Consider the following 19,813-nt stretch of genomic DNA (forward strand, 5'->3'; position numbering starts at 1 on the left):
AAGTCGTGTTAAGAACAAACCCACAATTTTTTACCTAAAGTCGTGTCCCAGTTTCACATAAACCAAGAAATCATTACCTTCATTCTGCGCAAATTCAACCAATGACAAGGAAGCCAGATTGCTCACACTTGACGTTAAGAGAGCCTTAAAGCGCTATCTTCAAAGGATAGAGTCTTGTAGAAGGACTAAAAGGCTGTTCTTGGTAATAGAAGGCAGAAATAAAGGCATGGTGGCTACAAAAACTACAATAGCCAGATGGATTATAACCTGTATAGCTGAAGCATATAAGTAAAGAAACTGGAGGCACCTAAGGGAATTAGAGCCCATTCGATCAGAGCGGTTGCTGCATCTTGGGCAAAAAAGGTTGCGGCGGCGTTGGATAAATTGTGTAAAGCAGCATGTTGGGCATCAGCCCATACCTTCACTAAACACTATAGAGTGGATTTAGGGTCATCCAGTGATGCAAAATTTGGGAGAACGATTCTCAGCGCAGTGTTATTAAAAAAAAAAAAAAAAAAGATTGTTTTGAATGAATATAAAATTCTTACAGATAGAGAGTGAAAGTTGAAGCTTAACGATGGGGTATTACCCATGCGTTGGATGCCATGGGGAGGTAGAGGAAAGTACGGATTCTTACCGATTAATACTCTTTTCTCTAATCCACCATGGCAGCATTTTCCTGCCCATGTTATTGATATACAGTATATATTTGTATTATGTTATTGAAAGCTTTATAATTTGAAAGACACAGCCTTGAGGGGGCGGGCCTTTATATAGGGGCAGTGCCTTTTCTTTTCCTTTCCAGATATCTACCTATAAGGGGGAAAACCCATGTGTTGGCTGCCATGGTGGAGTAGAGGAAAGCGTATTAACCGGTATGAATCCGTACTTTTACAGGCATGGGGGCAGATATATTAAGCCTGGTGAAGAGATAAAGTGGAAGGAGATAATGCACCAGCCATTCAGTTGTGCTTGAAAAATTACAGTTGGGATTTGATTGGCTGGTGCATTATCTCCTTCCACTTTAAGCCCCGTACATACTGTGGGATATTGTCTAATGGACAATTTTGACTAAGCAATTTTGACTAAGCAATTCGACTAAGCAATTTTGACTAGATGCACAGCAGATTTTGGCTGGAAGCACTGGAGATTTTGACTAAGCGATTTTGTCATGATAGTCTATGATCTAGTCATAATTCCCTTGCCTGCACAGTCAATCTATGCTAAGCAACCTCTGCTAGACAATATTAACTAAGCAGGAGAAAAACTGGGAAATTTTGGCTAACCTTCTAGTCAAAATCTCCTAGCAAAATCTCACCATGTGTACACCCCTCATCTCCACTTTATCTCTTCACCAGGCTTAATACATCTGCCCTGTGTTTGAAAAAATGTACTTTAAAAGCTGATTGTTTGGTACTTTATTTCCACGTTATCGCTCTTCAAGCTTTGATAAATCTAGCCTAGAGCCTTATTGTTGTGCCATGTAACCGTTATTTTGCAGTGCCTTATAAAATACTAACAGCCGCTTTATAGCACTGCCTCCTGCTCTACAGAGATAAACTTGTAGATGGTGTTGCTGACACTTATGTCATGGTTGTGTAGATATTTTAAATGTATTGGTCTTTTGTTTTAGTTTTGTTCATTTTTTTTAGTTGAGTTTCTCAATTTATTGTTGGTAAATAGCATCCAAAAAAGCTAGATTTAGTGAAATGATTTGTGGAGTACCACATTAAAACAAAGTAATAGCTCTAATAGTAATTACTTTCATTATCAGGTTTTTAAAACACCACCTCCTGGAGTTCGGAAAATTATAATTTCCACCAACATTGCAGAGACCAGGTAAGAATGATGGTGAGAGGAAGGTAGTGATGTAGATGTCAGTAAATCTGTAAGGAGAGGGACATCATAGACTATATATACACCTACAACATTTTATCTGTACCTTTTTTTTAACTACAAGTAGTGCAAGGTTCCCCAAGAGTCCAGGTTTTAAGTATATACATGTTTGTTCACTATATAGTATGGCGTAGATTGTATTTTATTCTTATGTCCCTTAATTGAGCTGTTCCTGAAACTGACTTACATAAAGTGCCATGTGGTAGAAGTGGATGGAGTCAAAATCCCGGCTCGCCGGAATCCCGACCGCTGCAATGCCGGCACTTTCTCCCTCTATGGAGAATAAAATAGTGTGCCGAGCCTGCTGCGTGGCGAGCGCAGCTTGCCCGCAATGGGGGGCGATCCATGGCTCCCCCTTAGTGGCATTTCGGCAGTCAGGATTCCGACCGCCGGGATTTCGTACTGAATCCGGTAGAATTATACAGTACAGATAAACATTACAGAATTTCTTCAGTCCAATTGGTTATTTCCCAGTTCCCTTTGATTATCTCATGACAAATAACTGTTCTGTATTGCATGATACTGTATATGGCATTTCATAAAGAATAAAAAGAGCATGTTGTCATTATTTCACACACATTTTTAGTGACATTGCTCACGTTAGTGGGGTGATGGGTGCAGTCATTACTGTGGGATTTTTGGTTTGGTTGTTAGTGTAGACCTGTTTAGCCTACGTTTAATTAAATAAAAACAACATACTTTCTACTCCTATAAAGTGGAATCTTCCCTTTGATATAACTGTAGTCTTCTGTTTTAGTATCACAATAGATGACGTAGTTCATGTTATAGATGGCGGCAAAATAAAGGAGACCCACTATGACACCCAGAATAACATCAGCACCATGACTGCCGAATGGGTTAGCCATGCCAATGCCAAGCAGAGGAAAGGACGTGCTGGCAGGTGAGGAATAGTGGGGAATTCTTCTACGTGTTACCCGGTGGTTTCTCCAATGAATTTGATGTGAAAAGGATTTTGCATGGTTTTGCTTAGATCACTCGGTTCGCAGGCCCCATACAGTGCATGTTTTGCAAGTCTCCTCGCAGAATTGCAAGTGAAGTAATTTGCTCCACCTGTGGCTCTCTTAATGTGTCGGTGAGTAATGAGTGCACCTGTCGGGTGACCTGGAAAATGTGAAGTGTGCGGGGTCCTGAGGACCGAGTTTGAGAACCATTGCCTTAGATCCTTTTCTTTGGACCTCCTGGACTAAAAGTTTTCTCATTTGGGATCCTGTATTTCTGCAGGTCAATTTAGAAAATGAAAATAACCATCTTGCTGTTGATATAATACTTACATAAAATCATCAGCATTGTGTTCAGAAAGAAGCTATTCCGGTGAGTCTTGGTATAGAAACCTACTAAATGCTGTTCTATTTCTGTACAGAGTAAAGCCAGGGTACTGCTACCACCTATACAACAGGCTGAGGGACAGTCTGCTTGATGATTACCAGCTACCAGAAATTGTCAGAACACCACTGGAAGAGCTCTGTCTGCATATTAAGGTATCGGCTCTATGCAAGGCATTTATCACTATACAAGAAAGATATATATTTTTTTTCTTCATTTGTTTCCTTCTAAAAATAGTCATACTTTTCTAAATTGAGGTATAGCTAGAACAAATATAACTTGAGAATGTTATATTAGCTCTGGTTTATGAACTACACTGCTGGCACTATATGTATATCAGTAATATAGTCACAGCAAAAAGCTATTTGAAAATGATCTGAGCTTTTCATGACAAACCTAACAAAAATAATGGTACTCTTTACCTAGCACGGCGGCCATCGCATGCACTAAAAAAACGGGTGCGACGCGATGCCCGCGATTTTCCATAGGGAACAATGTTAAAAGTGTCAATGGACGCGATTTTAGTGTTCAATGCCTCAATGCCCGCGATTTTTCCATAGGAAACAATGTTAAATGGGCCACAGAGCCCAAATAGTCCCCCTGAAGTCTGAAATGGCCCCCACAATTGTTAACGCCACCCCACGATCAACGTGAACCCGAAGCGTGGTGAGCGCAGCGAGCCCGCAAGGGGCGGCGGTACGCGTCCTCCGACCTTTTCATACCCCCACTATCCACGTCGGCGTGGAGTTGAGAATAGAATAGTGTGGCGAGCGCAGCGAGGCGAGCGGACGCGGATACCTTCACAGGTAAACGCGTCCCTTCGCGGGCTTCACAGGTGTCCGCGGGGCTCGCCACGCTTCGGGCTCGCTGCGCTCGCCACACTATTCTATTCTCAACTCCACGCCGACGTGGATAGTGTGGGTATGAAAAGGTCGGAGGACGCGTACCGCCGCCCCTCGCGGGCTCGCTTCGCTCGCCACGCTTCGGGTTCACGTTGATCGTGGGGTGGCGTTAACAATTGTGGGGGCCATTTCAGACTTCAGGGGGACTATAAGGGCTCTGTGGCCCATTTAACATTGTTTCCTATGGACAAATCGCGGGCATTGAGGCATTGAACACAAAAATCGCGTCCATTGACACTTTTAACATTGATCCCTATGGGAAATCGCGATGCCAATCGCGGGCGCCGTGCTAGGTAAAGAGTACCAAAATAACATATCACATAAACAAAACAATCACATATAAGAACACCAAACAAAACAGCAACTGAAAGAACTATGTACTATAGCAGCCTATTGCTAAGAGAGCTTTCCTTCTACATTCCCCATGGCAGCTATAACATTGGGATATCCACCCTCTCCCCTTGTTTAGAAGTTCTTCTAGGGACCGCCCACATGGTGTATAGAGCCTCACTCCTCCCCTTCCTTCTTGTCTTTTCTCCGGTCTCCTAACCACAGTAGTTTAGCAAGAAGGAGGGTGTTATTCGTTTGTATTTTTGGGGGCTTACCTCTGTATAGATGGGGTGGCACACCAGGGTAAGAGTAGAAAACGTCCTGTCCAAACTAAAGGAGAGGAACAATTATCTCAGTGCTATGGCTGCCACGGGATCTCTTGTAACTGAGCAACAGTAGTCAGTAAGCATAGAAGTGTTCCACCTCCCGTGACACTGTCAGGTGTCCAGATGAGAGTCGAGGAATTGTTTTTTGAGTGACCTGTTGCAGCCTAATTGATTAGACTTTTCTAAAAGGCTGTTTATAGTCTAAACTAGTTTCCAGCTTTTCTGTTACTTAAGAAGCCATGCAAAACATATTTTAAAGGATTCCCAAGCTGCTTTATCATTAACCTAGGAGGTTTCACAGTTTTTATCCTTAAGAAGTTGACAGATTTACTGGCAAGCAAAGATTCCTCACGAACAGGGTCATTTGGCATTTCTGGGTGGAAAATGTCACATTACCAAACACATAATAAATTGTAAGCAATGTTAACACATTTATGTGACAGTCTGGCTTTTATCGTAAATCACCACATAAACAAATGAAAGGAACATCACTCAACCTTCACTTGATGCAAAATGTACGCAGACAATACACAAAATATGGCTGACAATGACTCAGCATTCCTGTATTTACTATTCACTAGGCGCCATAATTCCCTGGTATTTAACAAAATACCCCTACGTCATGGGCTATATCTTGGAAACAGACAGCTAACTGAGAGTTATTAATGTCATATTTGTTCTCCGCATGCTAAAATTTCACATCGGAAACATGTTTACTGTTGTCTTAAATAATCTGTGTTCTTGCTATAGATCTTAAAACTTGGAGGTATTGCCAATTTCCTTAGAAAGGTGATGGACCAACCGTCACCGGAAGCCATAATCCTGGCAATAAATCATCTTATGGAACTGGTATGTACAGATTCAGTGGGTATATATGTATATACAATGCATTCTACAGCTGTGGCCAAAAGTTTTGATAATGACACAAGTGTTGGTTTTCACAAAGTTTGCTGCTTCAATGTTTTTTGGACCTTTCTTCCAGCTTGTCCTATGGTATAGTGCAGTAAAATGACAACCAGTACATAAGTGTCAAAGGGGGGGGGGGGGTTCTGCTTAAAATAAATGGAAAAGCTCTCATGAAATCTCTCACTTTTTGATTCTCATGTTCTATTACTTTCCACCCCTGGAGTTTATCAGAATTTTTGAGTTTTTGTTTGTCCATTGAGGATTCACCACAAGTTCTCATTGGAATTAAGGTCTGGGGAGTTTCCTGGCCATGGACCCAAAATTTGAAGATGTTTTAATACCATGCTTTATTCATGGATGTGTTCTTAAGCTGTATACACACCTACAGATTTATCTCCCCAATATATCTGGTGGGAACAACAATCTGGAAATATATGGGAGCAAAGGAAATGCAAAAATGTGCTCCCAAATGCTGGAAAACACACAATGGTCAGTCAGACAAACTGTTTAAATCAATCTGATAAAGCAATTGTTTGTGTCTATTTTTCATCATTTGGGAGCAAATGTTGATTGTAATTTGCTCATATACTGTACATCTTCAGATTTTTGTTCCCACCAGATAAATCTTTGAGTGTGTACCCAGCTTTAGCCAAATTGTCTTTTCTGAGCAGTCCAATCCTCGTGCCATTTGTAGAATATCAGTCTGCCCCTGTTGTTTTTCCTGAAGTGAAGTGGCTTCTTTGTTGCCCTTTTTGATACCAGATCATCCTACAAAAGTCTTTGCCCTACTATGCATGCAGATGCACTGACACCTGCCTGCTGCAATGCCTAAGCAAGCTCTGCACTTGCTGTGCCCCGATCCCGCAGTTGAATTAACTTTAGGAGATGTCATGGTGCTTGCTGGGTGTTCTTGGGCACCCAGAAGCAGCCTTCACAACTATTGAACCTCTCTTCATGAAGTTCTTGATGACCTAATAAATTGGTCCTTGGCTGTGAAGCCCTTTTTGTGAAAGCAATGATGACTGCACATATTTACTTGCAGGTAACCATGGTGAACAGAGGAAGAAAAATTATTTCAAACACCACCCTCCTTATAAAGCTTCCAGTCTGTTTTTCTATCTCAATCAGCATGACAGAGTTATCTCCAGCCTTGTTCTTGTCAACACTCTCACTTGTGTTAACAAGAGCATCACTGACATGATATCAGCTGTTCCTTTTTATGGCAGGGCTGAAATGCAGTGTAAATGTTTTTTGGATTAAGTTCATTGTCATGGCAAAGAGGGACTTTGAAATAATTGCAAATCATCTGAACACCCTCTTAACATTATGCTGTAAATACAAACTGACATCATAAAAACTGAGGTAGCAAACTGTGTTAATCAATATTTGTGTCATTCCCAAAACTATTGGTATATGTAAATGCTATAGTGCATTGATTCCCAAATTGTCTTAAATCACGGCACCCTACATTATCAGCATTGTTTTTTTGCACTTTTTGAATAAACTTATTATAATTTTTTTTCATTATTGATAAATTTGGAAAACCATATTATATGAAGTAAATTGTGCCTACCTGTCACCCTTATTATGTGGTTGTGTACAGGGGTGCTTCTGATTGTCCACATGTTTTATATGTTATGTGCCACTCACCAGGACTATTTTTGCCTAACGCTTTCACTATAAATAATTTAATTTGGTTCTAGGCCACCAATCCACAGCACCCTAGGGTGTGCCTAGGTATATAGTTTGGGAACTGCTTCTGCAGTGTTTTATTATACCGCCATATTATAAATGTTAAGGCCTATGAAAGGCTTTCTTTTTTTCACAACATTAAATAATTAGTATTTGATACTCACAGTAGAATTGGGAGGTTCTGTATAAATCTACTTCATAGTTTGTGTACCATACCTGGGCTAGCATTTCAGTTATTCATGGGGCAGTCCTAATGTTTGATAGTGTAAAGAGGTATGTATGACCCCCACAGAAGAGTCTAACTGCAAAGTAGGTGTCATTTTGGTGGGTGGAGGTGACTGATGGTATGGCCCAAATGCACTGGCAGATACTCATTCACATTTTCACTTCCGAAATGATAGTTGCAGTAGGTGGCAGTGGAACATTAAGTAATGATAATCATTCCATTTACTTACAGAATGCTCTAGATAGGAGAGAAGAACTGACTCCACTTGGCTTCCACTTGGCGCGCTTGCCCGTTGAGCCACACATTGGCAAAATGATTCTGTTTGGAGCCCTTTTTTGTTGTTTAGATCCAGTCCTAACAATTGCTTCAAGTCTCAGTTTTAAAGACCCATTTATCATTCCTTTGGTAAGTTGTCACTTAGGAATATCTGAACCTCTGCTATTCCTTGGTGCATTTTTTCCTCTGTTACGTACAGTATGTCTTGCTGCATCTGTTATCTCACTGCTGCTGTGATAGGACTGGTCGTCCTTTATTATTGTGGGGTTAATATTTAGGGTTATGGTACCTCCATACATCAATGCTGCATGTGGTTATAACATGATCATAAATCCTAGGCTGATGTGCACCCGCACACAAATTCCCGGAATTACACAAACCTTACATAAGGCAGTCGGCAGCAACCTTGCTAGGTGCTGGTGTCTCCCATCCTGCAAGATTATTGGTTACTAATTAAATAAACTTAAAGCTGTGTACACATAATCAACCTTGTGTTAAGGTGCCCATACACTTGTCCGACTTGGCCACTTTTCACCAGATTCCGACAGATTGGGCAGTGAATTCAGGTATGAAGTGGCCAAATTGTTCCCATGCACATCGTATCGGAGTCGGAGGTCGGACCAGCAGGTAAAGGGGTCGAATGCGATGCATCACATGTCAAACGACCGCATGTAATGTATCGCATGCGATCCTGCCACCCAGGAAGGTCCCGGGCAGCTCAAGGGGATCGGCTGGCCATACAAGTCGCACTAGTGTATGGCCACCTTTTAATGCTATATAACAACAGTATAAGCACTGCTGGAGGTATGTATCATACTCGCGCTACTTTGGACCTTTTTCTTGCACGTGATCAGGTGACATGGGCTATAGGATGGAGTTGGTTTTATTACGTCAATGGAGACTTTTTCCTCTTTGGTTATGTCATTCCTATTTTTGTCATTTATCTATTTTACATTTCTAAGATCTGAATAATATCTTTTGGCCATAAGCGCCATACACAGTAATGACTGGAGCCGCGGTTGATATTAATAACAATATTGTATGTGGTTCCCGGTATTGCGTATACACTCGGAACAATATCAGTCATCGATATCGTTCAGTGACGTCACCGAGAACCGCTGAACAGGCAGGTCGTTTGGCTATGTAGCTAAATTGATATGTTCAGAAGAAATCAATCATCGTTTACGACGCGTCATTAACAATATTGAGTGTACACATTAGACATATTGTGAACGATACCTAGCAGAAGCCCCTTTCTGAGTGATATTGTTCACAATATCCTCTAGTTTGTATGGGCCTTAAAGCTTTGTACTAATTTGTCATGTGGTCAGAACCACGTATTACGGAGTGCATTATCCCGCGTATACCATAAAATGTGTTTTCAGTGCACAAGGGACATTAATAAAATAAAAATGTTAAAGGGACAGATTGCCGGGAACTACAAGCAGAAATCTGGCACCATAGTAGGATGAGATCTGCAACTGCTACTTGCATAATCCTGAGATGACATCCCCACACCATTGCTGTTATTGCCAGCACCAGGAAACTACACTTCTCACAGCAAAAGAAGAACCATTCAGCCACAAATTATATAATATCTTTCTGAAAATCATTTATTTCATGTGCAGTGGTCTTTAGTTTCAATGAATAGCAATTGTACTGACTATTACTTTTATTTTCCAAGGGTAAAGAGAAATTGGCAGATGCAAGAAGAAAGGAACTGTCACGGAACACTAAAAGTGACCATCTGACGGTTGTCAATGCACTCTCGGTGAGAACTGGCACACTTTATATGTTGCTGAGCAGTGTGTTCTTTGTCAGTGTATTCGTTTTTGTGACCAGCTCAGGGCCCCATTTATTAATGATGCATAACCCCTTTAGAACTTGTCCTACTTACAGTATTAAACAAACAGCAGTAAACCGCTGTTTACCCCTGTAGTGCACTCACCAGCTACAGACCACAAGAGCAGTATGGTCCCAAATCCCCGCAATGGGAACCCAGCGCTGCATTGCCTGTCCCTACATTTTAATTTGTGTGTCAGTGACCCTAAAGAAAAAATGCCACTTTTTTTTTTTTTATTATTGATAAATGGGGCCCTCTCAACCGTTTGAATGCCAACATCTTTGTGAGCTGTTCAAAATATTCCCTAAAAATACCAGCGTCACTCACATTTGTTATATAAATTGAAATAAAAAATGTTGTGTAAAAAAAGATTACCATTACAGGTCATTCTGATGAATACAAATGTTTTCTTGACAATTTTCACACCTATTTTGAAAAACTCAAATGGCAAATCTAGTACGTAATTGGCAGGCTACTTTTTTCCATGTTTATTATGGAGCTTTTTGTCTCTGCTTTTAAATGCACGCCTGTCTGCTTTCTTAGGGCTGGGAGCATTCAAAGCGGTGCGGCGTTAGAGCAGAGAGGGACTACTGTTGGGACAACTTTCTGTCAGCTAACTCACTAAAGGTAAGGTCTCCAGTATACCCACTTTAATGTTGGCATAAAATAATGTTCTTCCTTTGTCATCTACAGTACAGATTAAAGAAGCACCATCCATGAAGAAATCTTGGTACTTGTTTCCTAGAACGGCACCCATCGCGGGCATCGCATGTACATCGCATGCCATTAAATGGCATGCGATGCGACCGATGCAATGTCTGTGATTTACATAGAAATCTATGGTAAAAGCGTGAGGCGAGCGGACGCGGATACCTGTGAAGCCCGCGAGGGGACACGTATAGCTGTGAAGGTATCCGCGTCCCCTCGCGGGGCTCGCCACGCTTCGGGCTCGGTGGCTCGCTGCGCTCGCTATACTTTCTATTCTCAACTCCACGCCGACGTGGATAGCGGGGGTATGAAAAGGTCGGAGGACGCGTACCGCCGCCCCTCGCGGGCTTGCTGCACTCGCCACGCTTCGGGTTGACGTTGATCGTGGGGTGGCGTTAACAATTGGGGGGGCCATTTCACACTTCAGGGTGGGTATTTGGGGTCTGTGGGCCATTTAACATTGTACCCTATGTAAAATCGCGGTATCCGCGTCGGTCGCATCGCATGCGATTTTTTGGCCGCATGCAATGCGACCGACGTGATTTTTTTTCCTTGCGATGCCTAAGATCAAAATCGTGGGCGCCGTTCTAGGAAACAAGTACCGAAATCTTTTCTTGACCTTTCTTTGCACCACCACCACCTTCACACTCTTCTCCTACCCGTTCCCATGTATCCTGTCTTCGCGATCCTCGGTAATCCCACCTTTTCCACCTGCTTTATCCAATACTTGCTGCCATCTATCTAATCTTTTCAAGGTATCCCCATCCACTAACACCTTACCTTCCACCTTCATACAGCATATTCCCAAGAAACTTTATTAGTCCATCCTTTACATCAGTCTACTAATAATGGCTTTGCGTCCAATTTGAGCTGCTTGTATACAACCTCTTGTCCCAATCTCTTTCCATGAGATCTCTCCTTCACCCTCGGCAGTTCTGCTTCCACACATCACATTTCACTAAAACTGCCCCCATAAGCAGTCCTTTTATTCAAGGCTACGTTGAAGGTTCATTTCTCTCCCCCTTTCTCCAAGTCTGAAGGCGGAGTCGAGGAATAATATGAAGGCGACATATCCAGTCCCTAGTTCTGGCATAAGTCCCTCCTGCTCAGCCAGCTTGTTACTTTACCCTTATCCATTCTCTCATCTCCTGCCTTGACCACAGCAACCTTTACTATGTAGTCTTCCTCTGCCCACACTGCTATACCACTGTCTTCAGTTGTGTAAGCATTTCTCTCTTCCTCTAAACTAGAGATGTGCAGGTTCTGATTTACTCTGATTTCAAAGCAGAATCTTATTGGCTATCCCAAATCACATGACAGTTGTTGACAGTTGATAGCGAATAAGATCCTGCTTTGAAATCAGAGTAAATCAGAGCCTGCCCATCTCTATATTCTAAACCAGGGGTGGGCAATAAGCATCCCTCCAGCTGTTGTTGAACTATACACAACCTGCCACAGTTTTAGCAAAACTGATGCACAGCATGCTGGGAGGTTTAGTCGCATATTATCTGGAAGGCCACTTATAGCCCTTCCTTGCTTTAATCCATATGCTATCTCGTCTGCTAATCATCAACCTCATCTGTACTGTTTTACATGATATGTAACTGAGTATATGGCGATGCCGAGTTTTATGGTGCTTACAAATGAATGACTTTCTGGAAGAGGCGTATGATTCATTACTCACTGTTCCACCTGTAAGCTCCATTCCTTTTCCTTGTACTGTAACAGTTCCTTTGTTCCTCAGATGTTGAGTAACATGAAAGGGCAGTTTGCGGAGCATCTGCTAGGAGCAGGCTTTGTAAGCAGCAAGAACCCAAAGGACCCCAAATCTAATATTAATTCAGGTACATGTGAATGTCGCACACACAGGAACGTGTTTTATTAGTCTCACTGTTGTTGTGTTTACATATTTGTTCTTTTTGTAGATAATGAAAAGCTAATTAAGGCTGTCATTTGTGCCGGGTTATATCCAAAAGTGGCGAAAATTAGACCGAGCTTCAGTAAAAGAAGACAGGCGTAAGTGGTGCAGCTATAGTCTCGCTTCACAATTACCTTCTTTATTTTCTAGTTTTTAATGCTGTGTGACAAAAGCATTAAATACACATTATGCTGTGGGTTTGGTGACCTGGGCTAACCGTGCCTTTTCATTGTGAACAGTGGATTCTGACGGTCACAAACACTCACATTCCATAGTATTATTCATAGTCTTGGTCTGTATTGGCATGCGTTCAGTACAGGCAATACAATTAATGGTTATAGGGTGCATGGTGCCAGAGTTCGGACCGTTTCTCTGGCACCCAGTGACCACCAACATGGCACATTCTGCCTCGGACCCATGTGCATCACTCCTAAAAATGTAATTTTATAATGTTGAATGAGTGTTAGAATGCATAACAGTTACTAAAGATGCCGTACATTACAGATGATCTACATGATAGGGGTTAAACAATGCATTTGTGTGTACAGTTTAATTTCTTATACACAGCAGCAGGATCCCTATACTTGACAGTGCAGGTATACATTACTGTATAGTTTTCTGACTCACTTGGCTATGGTAAGGTAAGGTAAGGCATGCTGAGTGTGTTACTGGTTACATCTGCGTTATGCTGTCACTGCCTGAGATGTGACTCTATCCTAGAAGTAGAACACCTGACACGCTTTATACACCACGTCATCCCTGGTTATATCTATATTATGCTGTCTCTGTCTGAGGTGTGACACTCTGTCCTACAAGTGTAACTACAGCCACACTTCCTACACCACATCAGCATTGGTTATATCTATGTAATGCTGACTCTTCCTGAGGTGTGACACTCTGTCCTACAAGTGTAACTACAGCCACACTTCCTACACCACACCAGCACTGGTTATATCTATGTTATACTGTCTCTGGCTGAGGTATGACACACTGTCCTACAAGTGTAACTACAGCCACACTTCTTACACCACATCAGCATTGGTTATATCTATGTAATGCTGACTCTTCCTGAGGTGTGACACTCTGTCCTACAAGTGTATCTACAGCCACACTTCCTACACCACACCAGCACTGGTTATATCTATGTTATACTGTTTCTGGCTGAGGTATGACACTCTGTCCTACAAGTGTAACTACAGCCACACTTCTTACACCACATCAGCATTGGTTATATCTATGTAATGCTGACTCTTCCTGAGGTGTGACACTCTGTCCTACAAGTGTATCTACAGCCACACTTCCTACACCACATCAGCACTGGTTATATCTATGTTATACTGTCTGGCTGAGGTATGACACTCTGTCCTACAAGTGTAACACCTTCTACCAAATTACTTATGGTAAGTTATTTTACACCAATCTATATTCTGTTTTCATTAGGGCAAAGGTTTATACAAAATCAGACGGCAAAGTCAACATTCACCCCAAATCTGTCAATGTGGACGAGTCTGAATTTCACTACACCTGGCTCGTCTACCACCTGAAGATGAAAACCAGCAGCGTAAGAGCTTCTTTTACTTCTTTCAAGCAGGGTCATTCTTGCGTTTGTGTTAAAGGACAGTGGGGCAGATGTATTAAGCCTTAACAAGAGATAAATGCAAGGGTGATAAAGAGAGATAAACGTCCAGCCAATCAGCTCCTTACTGACTTTTTTCAAACCCAGCCTGTAACATGGCAGTTGGCAGGTGATTGGCTGGATGTTTATCTCTCTTTATGACCCTTGCATTTATCTCTTGTTAAGGCTAAATACATCTGCCTCATTATGTAGTCACTGGGATAATATCTTTAATATTTTACTTTTGGCGCTGTAGATGTGTGAGAATTCTAATACATATGTTATACACTAGACAGAGTGATACATGAGATATCATCTAGTGTGACTTTGACATCCTATTCTTCTTGCTTACACCAATAATTGCACAGATTTACCTCTATGACTGTACAGAAGTCTCTCCATACTCGCTCCTTTTCTTCGGGGGAGATATTTCCATCCAGAAAGATAAAGAACAGGACACTATTGCAGTGGACGAGTGGATTGTATTCCAGTCACCTGAACGAATTGCACATTTAGTTAAGGTAATACCACAGCAAAAATAATTGTATGATACATGTGTAAATATATATACATAGTAATATCTCAGATCTAACTTGTGGCTGGTATTCTTCACTGAACTGCAACACAACATACAGTATGCAATCCCTAATCCTCCTTTTATATGTTCCATATCTTTGTCCTTGTTAATCCTCCAACATACATTAAGCATCTTCCCTTCTTGGACAAAATGAGCTTCCACAGGAGCTAAACCCAACAGAAGTATATCACTGGTGCTGTGCCGGAATATATGTCACACAGAAGTGGTCATAAGAAATTAGTCCCTACGTCTTTCCCCAGTCTTGTACTGCTCGGCATATGTCCCTAGAGCAGGGCTGGGCAACACTGGCCCTCCAGATGTTAATGAACTACACATCCCAGGATGCTTTGCATTCGTTTTGCTATGTGGCCATGCTGAAACTGATGCAAGGCATGCTGGGATGTGTAGTTCATCAACATCTGGAGGGCTGGTGTTGCCCAGCCCTGCCCTAGAGCCATCAGCTCTGTGCACTGCAGCTCCTTTCCTGAGTCCAGGAAACCATATTGGTATGAGATATCTTTAACTTGGAGATACAAAGGGCACAGCAATGGGCGCCATATCACAAAATGGAGGCTAATTTCCTAAATCTTTTGAAAGTGTAAAGGCCAGGGTCTCTGTCTTCCAAAAGAGATTTCCTGGACTCAGGAACAGAGCTGCAGTGCAGGGTTACTCAGTAGCTGATGTAGCAAGTTCATTGGTGCTGCGTGAGGGGTTTTGTTCAACAAAGTATGCAGTAAGACATGGGATACTGTCAGAACTGGAATGGACATTGTAGCGTAAGAGCTTTCTTCTGTGATATATCACATCTTATGGATTTTCTAAGCAGTCTCACTAGATCGCATTGCTCTGTATGTAGGGGCAATAGCAGCGAGTGGCTCCACTCATGAGCACATCTCCCCGTGTGTAGCCCCCTCCCCCTCATTAGTTTGTATGTAGAGATTACACAAGACTTGATGCTATGGAACATTCAGCAAAGCTAAATTATCCCACAGCAAAAATGTATCTGACTGGGATCTTTATGGCTGTTGCCTCTTTTTCTTATATCATTAGCATATTTATGTTTCTGTTCTAGGGTTCAATATTATCCAACAGTGAATTGATATATTGTTGTCTTTTGTGGTGGGTAGCAAAGTTTTGAATCTAACTGAGGTAAATAATTAAGATTAGATTTTAAAGTGAATTGTAAGGGAAGTTTTAAATGAAAGAAATGAAGTCCATCACCATAGAGCGTGATGATAAGTTGGACTGTATCAAGGCTTTACAGCCTCTGCAACCTGAGAAGAGGGTCTGGATGTAGTGGTTACATGGGGTGATCAAATACATCTGCGTTGTATTGGTGTGCATGCAAGAGAAAACTGTAATGCATTGAAGCGATCAGAGGTATCAAATAGATCGTGCTCTGCCAGATTATAAATGATCAATGTAAAGTGAGAGCACAGTAATGGGAACGCGGTCACTCATGCATTTGTTCTGTCCTTTATATTGTAGGATTTGAAGGCAGAACTCGATGTTCTCTTGCAACATAAGATTGAAAGTCCTCAGCCTGTAGACTGGAATGAAACCAAATCACGAGACTGTGCTGTTCTCTCTGCTATTATTGACCTGATAACCACACAAGAGAGTGGAGAAGCCAAGAACTTTGCCCCTCGATTCCAGGGTGGATTTTCTAGGTGACACTGCCACTTTTTAGTGGGGGGAAAACAAAAACTTGCCCTGCAGACCTAGCGCTCCCTAATATGAGCCATGAAGCAGGCGTCTCCGGAGAACTGCTCGTTGGTCAGCAATTAGCGTAAATACATCAACTGTAACACATTTCCAGGCTGGACCGTTATTGGGTTGTGTGATGCTTTCCATGATTTTGTACGTCACTAGGATATGGCATTACTTTGTGAAAAAGTATGTCCGACTGCAATCTAAGTGCCAGTAGAAAGCAGATGGTAAATAGAAAAGTTTTAGCTCCTTCTAGTTGAAGTTTTTTTATTTTTTTATGTTTTGTTTGTTGAATAGCAGCTGTAAAGGTGCCCGGTACAATTATTGTATGCAATTTGATCTAGATCGCATCACATACGTTTTGCAATGCAATGAGATGCCATCTAGTACAAAAAGTATGTGCAGCACATACTTTCTGAGCTGTGTGATGGGATGTGCGTGGGAGCGCGCATCTCATTGCACCCTGCAATTGTACCGTGTATGGGCACCTTATGCCTGACCAAATGATTGTTTAATGGGCACCATACAATGTGTAAGTTTATATTATTTATGTTTAAATCACTGAAGTTCCCAGTAAATGTATCTAACCACTAGATACAACTGTAACCCCTACACTGTATCTACCGTAACGTGAACATAACAAAAAACCTTTTGCATCCGATTCTCCATCTGGTGGACTGATGCAATCTGCGGCCTGCCTCCAGTGCCAACAGCATTTGTCATGTCAGCCGGTCAGCACACATATTAGTCGGTCCAGACCACTGGCAGCCAGATGACACCATACTGAACATTGGGAGCAGACCAATAAAGACAGCGAATGCCACACAAGTGGTTATGTTCCCTCCACATAATACATAGCTTATATTTGCAAATATAGGTTATTGCCTAAAACTGATCCACAAAGTTAAACTTATCCTTTTTACATGTTATCACCCCAAATCTGTCAATGTGGACGAGTCTGAATTTCACTACACCTGGCTCGTCTACCACCTGAAGATGAAAACCAGCAGCGTAAGAGCTTCTTTTACTTCTTTCAAGCAGGGTCATTCTTGCGTTTGTGTTAAAGGACAGTGGGGCAGATGTATTAAGCCTTAACAAGAGATAAATTCAAGTGTGATAAGGAGAGATAAACGCCCAGCCAATCAGCTCCTTACTGACTTTTTTCAAACACGGCCTGTAACATGGCAGTTGGCAAGTGATTGGCTGGACGTTTATCTCTCCTTATCACACTTCTATTTATCTCTTGTTAAGGTTTAATACATCTGCCCCAATGACACTAATGTCAGGAAAGCCTTAACCTGGTACAGTATGTGTTAATATGGTGAATAAGCTGCAATATCTTGTTCTATAACCAATAAACAAAACGGTTTCAAATCTGGATGAATATGAACATTCTGTAGAAGATATCAGTTTCATTAAGCCAATGAGTATATTTTATGTTTCACATTAAAAGATCATTAACAATTTCGAGTCTGGCCCCTGCCGCAGGTGACCTTTTCCCTGCTGTATAATGTTACCCTTTTGCAGAAGCTCCTGTGTGTTCTTTCCCTGCGGGCGATAGCGATGCGTGGGACCGTGCATCGCCGTCGCCCGAGGTGATCTAGTCAGATCACTTAGAAATGGGGTGACAATCGCACTGTGTTTATGCCCCTTAAGGTTCACCTTATTACAAAAAGTAACTTTATCCTGAATGTTTACTGTTTACCAAAAGTGTAAATTTTGTACAGTTTTTTTAAAGAAAAAGCACAGGACACCTGCATCATGGGTCCCTCTCTTGATGCAGTTGGAAAATTTTGCAATCGCATTGTTTACAGAATAGCGAAGTGCTCCCATTATTATGGTAGCCCCCTGCCTGCTCATTCTGTCCTCCAATAAATCCTCAGTTCGGCATTTCCAAGCATCATGATATGGTTGCGGCTGTGCATTTGTTTTACCTCATTAACACATAAATAAGATGTTATTGTAGCCCCCTGAGAGATAAACAAGTGCGCAGCCCTCCCGCACAAGCACTGTGACTGCGCCTGACCTTAACACTTTCTGAGGCTGAGAGGAGGGGAGGGCAATGACTGTTGAAGCTGAATGTTTGTGAGATGAACATCTGTGTATAAATGTCATGTACAGCAGTACTTCATTACATTTGATGGGAATCCCCCATGTCTGTGGCAGATAATTGAATCATAAACAGCATTTTGCATGCCAAGAGATATTTCTCTTTAATTTCTCATCTATTGTTTATGGGGTTTTAGTAAAATTCATGTTAAACTATTTGAACATTCCCTTCATATAGTATAGTTTCCTAACCAATGTTCCATGGGTATTCTTTAGGGGGGTTATATACTAAGCAAGAAGGCGTTTGGATATTTAGGTAATACGATTTATTTGCCTAAAGTGAGATCTCCAATGAAGAAATAATTCCCATCCATCTCGGTAACAGGAGTCATGGTCTTAAACGGAAATGGGTGAAACGTCATCTGACATTCGGTGTGTTTAATTTTTTAATGATGTGGTTTGGTTGCAATATGGAATGAGTTTTACACAGATCATGGACATAATTCATTCTATTTACATTTTGTGGGATACGTGATCTCTTATATCTAGCCCCAATAGCAAATTTGCTAACACTAATCAACTTTTTTGATGCTGAAAATGTGTCATTCAAATCTCTACAGTATGTGAAAAATTCTCTTAAGACGCAATGTAAATAATACCTTGCTGATAACACAGAATATAGCCATGCCTCATATCCTTTTTGTTATATACAAAATGCTATGTTACAGTGTATTCCAGGAAAACACTGTAATGTAAAATATCGCATAGAAAGATACTCCACTACCTGTCACACCATGACATAGCCTGTAAAGAAACCGCTACAGGAACAGACCATCATCTTATTCTGTGCGTTGGGGTACGACTATTAAGATTTCATCTTTATAAATATATATCCACTTGGTGAGTGAGGTACGCTGTGGATTGAAGTATTCAATCTCCTAGCTCTACCCACAATTTAATTCATATAGTCAGTTTGAAAAACACCTACACATTGGTTTTGTTTGTTTTCTCCTTCGGGAGACACCAGGGGCCACAGCGTTACAGTGGGTAGTAAGGAGATGGGAGAGCACCAGCACCCTAGAGGTTAAACTTGAACTGCCTCCCAGGCAGCCGGGCTCCTCCCCTCCTCTACCCCGCCTCCAGGCCAGGAAGCTCAGTTTTTTCGGGTGCTGGCAGGAGCCAGATGCACCTAATAGAGGGGCTGCTATTTAGCAGCCTAACTTGATTTTTATATTTTATTTTTAATTTTTCTTTTACACTGACGTCTGTCAGTGACAGAGCAGCAGCACTGGGGGTCTGCACAGACACCTGCGCTGCTGCTCCATCACCCGGGTCCGGAGCTGCATCGCCACTCGAGGGTGGGGACCTGCAGCGGCCCCCGGGCACTGGGGAGCCACAGCCGCCACCGGACGCCGGGGACCTGACAAAAGGTAACGCGCTCCCCGCTGGGAGCGCGCGCGATTGCGCTTGCTGGGCATTGCGGCTGCAGCAGTTC

At 42.0% G+C, this 19,813-nt stretch overlaps 1 protein-coding gene across 1 annotated transcript in view; it reads left to right on the forward strand.

Moving 5' to 3' along the window:
* Window positions 1-17,647, forward strand: part of DHX36 (DEAH-box helicase 36) — a 62,011-nt gene extending 44,364 nt beyond the window's left edge. The window contains exons 14-25 of the mRNA XM_083177903.1: window positions 1,775-1,839; window positions 2,654-2,797; window positions 3,278-3,395; window positions 5,549-5,647; window positions 7,854-8,027; window positions 9,583-9,669; window positions 10,285-10,368; window positions 12,194-12,293; window positions 12,375-12,465; window positions 13,808-13,928; window positions 14,351-14,503; window positions 16,048-17,647. Of these exons, the coding sequence (XP_083034029.1) occupies window positions 1,775-1,839; window positions 2,654-2,797; window positions 3,278-3,395; window positions 5,549-5,647; window positions 7,854-8,027; window positions 9,583-9,669; window positions 10,285-10,368; window positions 12,194-12,293; window positions 12,375-12,465; window positions 13,808-13,928; window positions 14,351-14,503; window positions 16,048-16,233 (1,422 nt within the window). The 3' untranslated portion in view covers window positions 16,234-17,647. The remainder of the gene's footprint in view (window positions 1-1,774; window positions 1,840-2,653; window positions 2,798-3,277; window positions 3,396-5,548; window positions 5,648-7,853; window positions 8,028-9,582; window positions 9,670-10,284; window positions 10,369-12,193; window positions 12,294-12,374; window positions 12,466-13,807; window positions 13,929-14,350; window positions 14,504-16,047) is intronic.
* The last annotated feature ends 2,166 nt before the right edge of the window (window positions 17,648-19,813 follow it).

The sequence above is a fragment of the Crinia signifera genome, chromosome 3, assembly GCF_055691185.1.
Source record: "Crinia signifera chromosome 3, ASM5569118v1, whole genome shotgun sequence".
In the NCBI taxonomy this organism is placed as follows: Eukaryota; Metazoa; Chordata; class Amphibia; order Anura; family Myobatrachidae; genus Crinia; species Crinia signifera.